General features: G+C 48.1%; 1 protein-coding gene across 1 annotated transcript in view; it reads right to left on the bottom strand.

The window, feature by feature from the left end:
* LOC106021992 (2'-5'-oligoadenylate synthase 1A) overlaps positions 1-786 on the bottom strand; it is a 9,912-nt gene extending 9,126 nt beyond the window's left edge. Inside the window, exon 1 of the mRNA XM_040731373.1 lies at positions 528-786. Coding sequence (XP_040587307.1) covers positions 528-710 — 183 coding nt within the window. The 5' untranslated portion in view covers positions 711-786. The remainder of the gene's footprint in view (positions 1-527) is intronic.
* Positions 787-9,933: the final 9,147 nt, after the last annotated feature.

Here is a 9,933-nt window from a genome sequence, read left to right as displayed (position 1 = left end):
ACAATGAACATAAAATCAGCTACAAAAAAAGAAGAAAACAATTTTATCTCCGTAATTTTCACAATGAATCTGGCACCGATGAATCCAAGACCCAGAACTGAGCTCACTGAAGGCCCATCAATCCAGTCACCCAGCAGGAGGGGTCCTGTCCTGTTCTCTGTGTCACATTTAACTTAGTTTGAGTGTTTGTGCCATGGTGGGAGATGTGCAGAGAAGACTTTGCACAGAGAAGGTCAGTAACGGACTAAAGGTCACACAGCAGTGCAAAGGCTGGGTCCCCTGATCCACCCCTCTCTAGAAAACTGATTCCCCCAGCTTGGCTTCAGTTTCCCTGACTCTGAAACGGATGTGGCCTGGGAGAGTGGAACATGAACTGTAGCTGAGAATCTTTTTCTAATACAGATGTGAGACCTGGGGGCAGAACCCACCACAGCTGTGATCAGAGGTGAGGAGACAGATGGGATCAGTCTGGCTCCTCAGGGTCCTCTCCCTCCCCACCGGGGTCAGCTCAGGCTGAGGGGGCTCACCTTCACCACCTTGGAGACCCTCACAGGGTGGTCGGCGCCTCGGAAGCATCTCTCCTTCAGGAAAGTGCACACGGCATCGATGACGGCTCTGACCTCATTATGGAAGGTGGTGTTGGGAAGGAGGTGGACCTCTATGAACTTGTCCAACTCTGAGGCCTGGGTACAGTTGAGTTCCAGCTCCATCCTTGGGCCAAGAGGCTTTTCCTCTGCAGCCCGAAGCGCCTGTGACTCCCAGGCTGGCTGAGCTCAGGCAAAAGGGCTTTTCAGTTTTGATTTCCTCGAAGAGGCGGGGCTGTCAGTTGCTTCCAGTTTCTGACATGGTCTTTCCAAGCTGGGCTTCCTTAGCATCCTACCCAGAACAAAACAAAACGCATAACAAAACAGATCTCTTTTTTTCAGGGTTCCTTCCTGTTGAAAAAGTTGTTTTAAAGAGCAATCTGTGCATGTTAGAGAAGAGGGGACATCAAATCAGGACACTTCAAAGGTAGCTGGTGGGTCCCCAACCCAGCTTTCAGCTCCTGAAAATATTTTGGAGGCAGCTGTGCATTCTTTTTATTAAAAACAAATGAAAAGCTAGGCACATGCCTTTACACAGAGGGCAAAAGGCTGTGTGCACACGGAGAGGCACTGAAGAAGCCAGGAAAGCTGAACACACAGCTCACCTCTTCAGCAGAAGGAGGTGTGCTGCTGCTCCCCCTAGAATGCCGGGAGTGATGTCCTTTTACAACCTCACGACCCCTTGTGTCTGATGAGACAGACTGATATCACTCTTTGGAGTGATGTCACTTGTGCTTTAGGACAGCGTGAGTGACTTCTATACGATTCTAGGGCCAGGCCAATCCTGGCTCCTACAGGCCTCATGTTTTCCTCAGCCGTTCTCCCCAGAACCTTATCTTGAGCATTGTTCCTAAGTCAAGAAGAATCTGTTTTAGGATTGGAGCCGTATTCACTTTGCTCAGAACTTCAATGTCAATGTGTCTTACACTGTTGTTGTGCACTTAGGAATGAGTTAATTGTTATCTGACTATCTTTCCCCCAAGTGTGCTGCGCTTAAATATGCTGAGAGGGTCAGGCAAACATGTCAGGCCCCTGATAAACTAGGCCACAGTTCACAAACAAAGGGCGATTAGGCCCCTGACCCTGGAGGAGACAAGTACCCCTGTGCCAACACACCTTCTGCTCCACAGATGATGACCAAATAAGGACAAAGCCTGGGGCTTGTCCAGACTTGCCCAAGAGTGGAAAAGCTATAGCCTTGGCCCACCCCTGCTAGCCCAAACCCATTAGAAATGTACTAATATGATTGCCACTTATGTAAGCCAGTAGAGTGGTCACCCTGCCTTTAAAATTCCTGTAGTGGTGCTTAAAAGGGGCTTACACATCCTTCTCAAGGTCATTGCCATTTTGTACAGGTGTGTGCTACCCCACATGCTTGTTGGTATAACAAAATCGCTCTTGCTGATTGCACCATGACTGGTGCTCTTTTGGGGACTTCTTTTCTTTTTGTTTTTTGAGACAGGGTTTCTCTGTGGCTTTGGAGATGGTCCTGGAACTAGCTCTTGTAGACCAAGCTGGCCTTGAACTCACAGAGATCCACCTGCCTCTGTCTCCCCAGTGCTGGGATTAAAGGCATGCGCCACCAACACCCAGCTCCTTTTGGGGACTTCCTGGGGACCCCCAACAAAGGCTAGAAGTCCTGGTCCAGCACTGATTACAGTAAAATCTTATATTATCTTTAAATTTTTAAATTTATTTTTTATGTATATGAGTTCTTTGCAGGCCAGAAAAGGGCCCCAGTTTTCATTACAGATGGTTGTGAGCCACCATGTGGTTGCTGGGAACTGAACCCAGGTCCTCTGGAAGATCAGCCAGTGCTCTTAACCTCTGAGCCATCTCTCCAGACCCTGCATTATCTTTTTTAATGTGAAGCATACCAACAAGACAAACCTGTCTGTGAGTTTGCCATTTTCACCAGGAGACCTAGTAGTCCTAGAAAAAGTGAGTCCTGATTTCATGTACAAAATGCATTGACCAGGCAGTGGAGGCTAACTGAAAAAGTTACAGTAGCTTTCAACACCACTGGAGAACAGAGAAGGATACATTTGAACAGGAAATGCAACCCAAATGGCCTTTATATAAATTAAAATAACAGAGACTTACATTTATGGCTGCCTTTGCTTTCTCCATGGAGATCTTGATGGTTTTGTTGGAGCCAGAGTTCCCAGGGTGGCACCAGGAATGTACCAGTCTTTGGCCTTCCCACAGGACATCATTAACTCTTTGATTGGCACAGGGAGCATTGCTGGCCTCTGGCTGTCAGACCCAGAAGATCTGAGAGACTTCCTGTGGGTAAGGAACTTGAGAGACTGGCCTACCTCAGTAAGGCAAAGAGGGGCAGTCAGTTCTCTATAGTGTTCTCAAGGTAAGGCTCTAGGGAGAATGGCAGAGGTAAACATAAGGCCTGTAAGAGCCAGGATTGGCCTGGCCCTAGAATAATAAAGAAGTCACTTATGTGGTCAGATTCACTGTGGAGCAGCCCGATGCATTTGTACACCATGTGTCTTGTGCTTATGGAGTCTCTGTCCTGTTTTGTGTATGTATTGTGTATGTGTTCATGAGAAGTTATACACATATATTTGTACACGAGAGAGGACACAGGGTGTCTTCCCGTATACTTTGTCACTTTCTCCCTCACAGGCAGGTCTCTCTGTGAACAAGGAACTTGGCTGACATCCAGCAGGCCACATAGTCACTGTCCCCCATAGTGTCAGGGTTACTGGTCTACGGACAGCACTTCCTAAGTTTAGGTGGGTGCTGGGGATTTGAACTCAGATCCTCATGCTTGTGCAAGATTGCCCTTATCCACTTTGTTATCTCCCCAGTCACTGGGTTTTTACTGTGTGATTTTCTGTAGGGCCTAAGTTAATATGTCTAGATACTGAGAGGAACAGGACTGTGTGTGTGTGTGTGTGTGTGTGTGTGTGTGTGTGTGCAGGCAGCAGGCTATGGGATACATGTGGGTGTGGCCGTGTGTAGCTGTGTGTGTGCGCACATTTGAGTGGAATTGACAGGCAGCAGGCTGGGTCTTAAGTGTGGTGTGGTGTGGAGATGTGTGGCCATGGGTGCAGCAGGCCATACCATCAGGATTTGACGCTGACACAGGACACAATCACCTGCTGATGGAGTTGGGAACACATTCAGTCATTCAGTGACGTAGGAGGGTCTCTCCCTTGTGTGTGTATTTTCAGCTTCATGGCCCAACACACAGGAGGGCTCATCAGCTAAGTCATCTGGGGTAGGTGGGGTCATCCATTGCTGTGTCCATTGTCTTCTTGGAGATCTTGGGAATCACTGCTAGGATCTAAGAGTTTCTGCTGTTGTATAAATTTAAAATCTAAATTCCACATTCAGCAAATCTCTGACAGTTTGAGGACCTGGGTCAAACAACCTTCGTTTGTTTTTAGCAATTTGTTATACGCTATACCCTGAAAACATTTAAAAGGCTGGATAAATGTTTTCTGTATTTGATTACATTAGTACTTAGTGTGACTTGTAAGTATAGTTTTGGACATCTCAAAGCTTAATCGTCTTTAACAGTTTATAATAAAACAATAATTTCTGAGATGGATGGACAGTTATTGTTCATGTATTTGATGGCCCTGTACATACATTGAAGTATGATTAATATTGCAAATGTAGTATATATTTTACCACAATAAAATTATCTAAATTAAAAATAACAATTTCTTAGTTGAAACTCTTTTAGTATCAAGATAAGGCTTTAAATTTATAAACATAGTCTACAAAGTGTCTGGGAATTTTCCCGATCTTTACATAGTGTGCCATTATAGAATATAATAATTTCTCATATGACTCAGTTTACCAAAATAGCTTCAGCTTAGTTATATTAGTGTTCTGCACAGTCCTCGAGACCCCCAGAGAGACCACCAAGGAGCCAACTCACCAAAAGCAATCATAAGGTTTCTTTATTGAATTCAAGCCTAGGCAGGGACCTCATCCCACAGATGACATGGCAGCTCAGAGAAGGTCCCGAGCCCCACAAGCAAGCGGTTTATAAAGACACATATCGCAGGAGAGCATGAGGGGTACAGGGTTAGAGCTGATTGGCTGGGGTGTCTGGAGGAACCTGTGGAGTTTTCCTAGATTATCTATGGCACACGTGTGCTAACCCTGGTTTCTGTAGATTTATCTCTGGCGCCTTATGTGCTCTCTGTATGTGCCACATGTGCCTGTAAAGGTTGTTTTTACAACTCTGTTAATTGACTAACCCGGGGTCAGGGCCATTTGGGGTTATCTGTTCTTCCTGACATTCAGTTTTTCTCTGTAAGTGGGGGAGTGTTGCATAAGCCAGCTGTACTAGTCATGGGATGAAGTTCTCATATGCTGTTGTTGTTGTTGTTTTTTTTGTTTGTTTTTATTTTTCTGAGACAGGGTTTCTCTGTGGCTTTGGAGGCTGTCCTGGAACTCGCTCTGTAGACCAGGCTGGCCTTGAACTCGCAGAGATCTGCCTGCCTCTGCCTCCCGAGTGCTGGGATTAAAGGCGTGCGCCACCAACGCCCGGCCCATCTCTGGTTTTGTGACCCAGGGAAACCTGATCCTGTTCCACGGGGGACACCGACCACTGGATACCTCCCACCTGGGACAGGTCTCTCATGCAAGGGACCCCCTGATAAAAGAGAGGCATCCCTCCTCTTCCCTGGTGTCAAGGAGCACTGCCCTGTCTGACTGGGGGTTCAGGGTAGGAGGTGGGGTTGCCAGCCAGGAGGGACGTGCAACAACCAAGCAGAGACTGAGGCATGCTGGGAGCACCGAACGGCCAGGTCCACTTTGATGTGTTAGGGTCACCTCAGCTAGACATTTGTCCTGGCTTTGAGACCTAAAAAGCTTGGCTACACAGGCCTTTGAACCCAGCACTCAGGAAGCAGAGGTAGGAGAATCTCTCAGTCTGAGGCCAGCCTGGTCTATGGAGCGATTTCCAGAACATTTAGGGCTACACTGAGAAACCCTTCTTAAATAATCAAAATCTACAAGAAGATAAAATGAATAAAAAACCCAGCTGCTTGCCTGGTTTTGTTTCTCTTTTTAATGTAGACTTGCAGTTCTAGGATTGCAGAAAATCTAAACAGAAAGTCCCCAGAAGCCCGGTCTCCTACTCAGAGTGTGACAACCAGCCCTACCTGGTGACACTGTGCCATTGCTTGTACAGGAAGCAATGTCCCAGTCATTAGTGCACATGGAACCACGCATTTCAACCTGTGCCATGTGTCAGGGGTCTCCGTGGATAATCCAACTGTAATGCCCTAGGCATATGCCTGCCCGTAAGCTAGGGCTACAGAGTCCATCTGGCATCTGATAGGTCTCAAACTGGGGACGTGTTTGATGCTTCTGAACTGGGGAGGGTACCCCGCAGTAGCTGGTACCCCCACGGGAACTAGATGAGACGCAGGCATAAGTCAGGAGGCCGGGGTGCGAGTGTCTAGATAGTATCCTGCAGACGGCTGGGGGTTCACAGGAACTTCAGGACAAAGGCCAATGGCTGATAAGGGCGTGCCTGGCAGAGATTTGTCTTTGTTTGTTTTTTTGAAAGCTAAAGTCAAGGAGTTATGGTCAAATGTTACACAAACCAGGCCCTCCACTTACCAGCAGTATTCATGCCTGACTGTGGGTTTTGTCCTAAACACGAGGCAGTAGATAACTCCCTGAAAATTAATAACTGATGCATCTTCTCCCAAAGAATGAGGAACCCCAGACCTGTGCAGAGGCCTGGGTGTCTGAGGCAGGATTACTTCAGGATGTGGAACTTCTTAAGGATCACTGCCTCAGGAAAACTAGAAATCCAGCCACCCCAGACCCCTAACTTGCACACACCTGTTATGTTACACATTAAATGATCCTCTATGTAAAGATCTTAATACCAGGCATGACACACAGTGTGTCTCCAAAATTACAAATTGACCAACTCCACCCAAAGACAACCAGGAACACCCCTAAAAGCACAGTGGGAGCTTGGGGAGCTGACAGAATTGAAGCTTTACATTTGGGGACACATCACCCCCTTCTGGCCACTGTGAGAACTGCTGCTACAAACTTAGAGACCAGACCACTTGCCCTGGACTTAGGAGAGCCATGGAAACAGTACAGAGTCTCAGGCAGCCGGGACAGGGAGGCCAGCCTGGGAGTAGGAGCAGGCAGCATGCTGTGGGAAGCTGCAGGAGGCTTAGATCCCTGCAGAGTGGAGGGGCCCAGAGGGGGTGACCCAGAAATGAGCTGGGAGGGCGGCTCCCCATAAGCCTGTCTTGTCATGGACTCCCCAGCCTCAGGCAGCTTTCCAGTGGGGAAGAGGGGCCACCACAGAAGGACCACCCTAGAAATGACAGTGTGGGGGACAGCGCAAGAGAGGACCCCAGCCACAACCCTACCCAAGATGACTTAGCTGATGAGCCCTACTGTGAGCTGGTCCATGAAGCTGAAAATAGGCCCATGATGGAGAGACCTTCCTGGGTCACTGCATCGTATGACCACATGTATGCACCTAAGACCCAACAGCTGCCTGTCTAATCTACTCAAGTGAACACATGAACCCACACACACTATTCCCTAGCCTGATGCCTTCACACACACACACACACACACACACACACACACACACACACACACACACACACACACACACACCCTGCTTCACTCAGGATCTGACCCAAAAAAAAAACCCAAAACCCAAACCAAACAAACAAACAAAAAATCAAGTGATGTTAAGTTAGGCCCTAAAGAAAAACATGCAGTGAAACACACTGTGTTTGGGGAGACAGATCAGGGATAAGGGCAATTGCTGCACAAACAGGAGGGCCTGAGTTCAAATCCCCAGCACCTGCCTAAATTTAGGAAGTGCCACACATTGACCTCTAGCCTAGTAACTATGGGGACAGAGACAGGAGAACCTCTGTGGCCTGCTGGATGCCAGACAGGATCCTCATCACAGAGATACACTGCTGTAAGGGATAAGGTGACAAACTATAAAGGAAGACACCCAGTGTCCTGCCTGGTCTCTGAATATACCTGTGTAACTTCTCTTGAACACACATACACAATACACACTCAGAATAGGGCAGAGACTGTAAGCACGAGATGCATGATGTACAAGTACACCAGACTGCTCCACAGCAATCTGACACAAGTAACGGTGTACACACGTGACAAGTCCTGTGCAGAAGACACTGGACACCAGAGCATGGTTGGCCATTATTAGATGACTGTGCAGTTCTCTTGTGTGTGACCACAGTGAGCTGTCTCCTCCCACCACTGTCTCCAGGCCTGTGAGGAAGGCACTGTACTAGGACCAGTCAGGGGCAGGGACTTTCCAGGGACACATGGCATACGCAGTCCTGAGGTGTGGTGTGGCACATGGATGCATGGGGAGTGACGCTTGCTGTGGTAAAATCTGCCCTGTTCCCCGAACCCCACAGTCTGTGAGCTTGCCACCCCAGATAGACACCATAGAAACTGAGAGGAAGGGTTGAGGTGTTAAGATGAATAAAAATCTCCTTTACAGATTATGTCACCATCTACAGCAAGCCTGACCCCCACACCTATGCAAGCCTCATCAGGAAGTGCACCTCCCTGGGGCTGGAGGGTGAGTTCTCCACCCCCTTCATAGAGCTCCAGGAAAACTTCTTGAAAGACTGTCCACCCAAACTAAAGAATCTCATCTACCCGGTCAAGCTATTGTGCCAACTGGTATGGCTTCTGACCCAGCCACTGTGGTCCCCTTCTGTACAGGGAGTGGATACAACCAGAGAAAAGACAGAGTATTCTAGTTTGTTTCCTATTGATATGATACTTTATCACATGACCAAAATGCCTTATTAAGTGACACATCCCAGTCACAGTCCATCATTGAGAGAAGCCAGGGCAATAACTGAAGCAGAGACCAGGCAGGAATTCTGCTCACTGGCTGGCTCTCCATGGCTCACTCAGCTTGCATTTATATACAGCCCAGGGTCACCTGCCCAGGAATAGCACCAGCTACATCAATCACTAATCAAGGCTATGACCCAAAGATTACCTGTATCAAGTATGAGAGTCATCTTGATTCAGGTTCCTTCCCACTAGATGGCGCTATCTGCTGTCTAATTGTCAAACACTAACCTTCACAAATAACACACTTTCAAGCTGATACTCTAATACACCATATGAAACCATAACCTTTCCTTTCTTGCTTATCTCTAAGATCTCATGTCAATATCACATCAGGAACACAATATGGCTTTAAAAGCACCAAAAATATTAATTCTTTTTAATTCCAACACTTACAAAGATGAGTCTCTCAACTGTGGGCTCCTATAAAATTAAGAACTCAAATAATCTCCTCGAGGGAAGAAGCAGGGCACAGTCATAATCCAATATAAACAAAACCAAGTGCATCAGTGAAAAATTCCCGGGGTCTGACATCCGGGACTCACCACTTTCTGAGCTCACAGGGTCTGGACAGCTGTTCTTCCCGGGCTCTGGCATCCACAGCACACAGCTGGCCTCACAGGCTCAGGTCAGCTCTGTTCACACGCTCTGCTGTCCTTGGCAGTGGCCACATGCTGGGGACCTTCAGTGTCTTGGGGTCTCCACTGCGACTGAGGCTGCACTTTCTCCAATGCCCTCTCCCGGCCTCTCTCAGTCCAGGCCTCAGCTGTTCTCCATGACCCCTCAATCCTGCAGCCCATGGGACTAAAATAGTACCACCTGGGAGACCTCTCCACAGGACCACATCAGGCTGCCACCTGGAGATGCCCACTTGGGCCCGTGGACTACAGCTTCTGTGTGTGACTGTGAGGAAACTCTTTCCAGAAGACTTGGCCTCCATGGTCTGGTCTCTTCTTACTCAGAGCTGAGTTTCAGCCCCAGCTGAGGAGAAGCCATGGATTCTTTTTTTTTTTTTTTTTTTTTTGGTTTTTCGAGACAGGGTTTCTCTGTGGCTTTGGAGGCTGTCCTGGAACTCACTTGGTAGTCCAGGCTGGTCTCGAACTCACAGAGACCCGCCTGCCTCTGCCTCCCGAGTGCTGGGATTAAAGGCGTGCGCCACCAACGCCCGGCTGAAGCCATGGATTCTTAATCCTAAGACCTCCCACAAACATCCCAGATAGACCCTTTGCTTCCCTCTGAAACTCCCACACCAGCCTCCGTCATCCGCCTCTCTACACTAGTATCTTCTGAGTTCCCACAAACAGCCCACTAGGCTCTAAGCACTCAATGGCTTCTTCAACCCAAAGTTCCAACATCCTTCCACTGTCCTCCCAAAGAGCAACACGGTGGGTGCGTCACAGCGGTCGTCCACTCTCTAGGACCAACTTCTGTCCTATTGCCATGGTAACGATGATGGCAGAATGGAAGTTGC

The sequence above is a fragment of the Mesocricetus auratus genome, unplaced genomic scaffold (assembly GCF_017639785.1).
Source record: "Mesocricetus auratus isolate SY011 unplaced genomic scaffold, BCM_Maur_2.0 Super-Scaffold_100025, whole genome shotgun sequence".
NCBI lineage: Eukaryota > Metazoa > Chordata > Mammalia > Rodentia > Cricetidae > Mesocricetus > Mesocricetus auratus.
The sequence above is the reverse complement of the archived record's forward strand: the minus strand, read 5'-3'. Positions and strand labels throughout refer to the sequence as shown.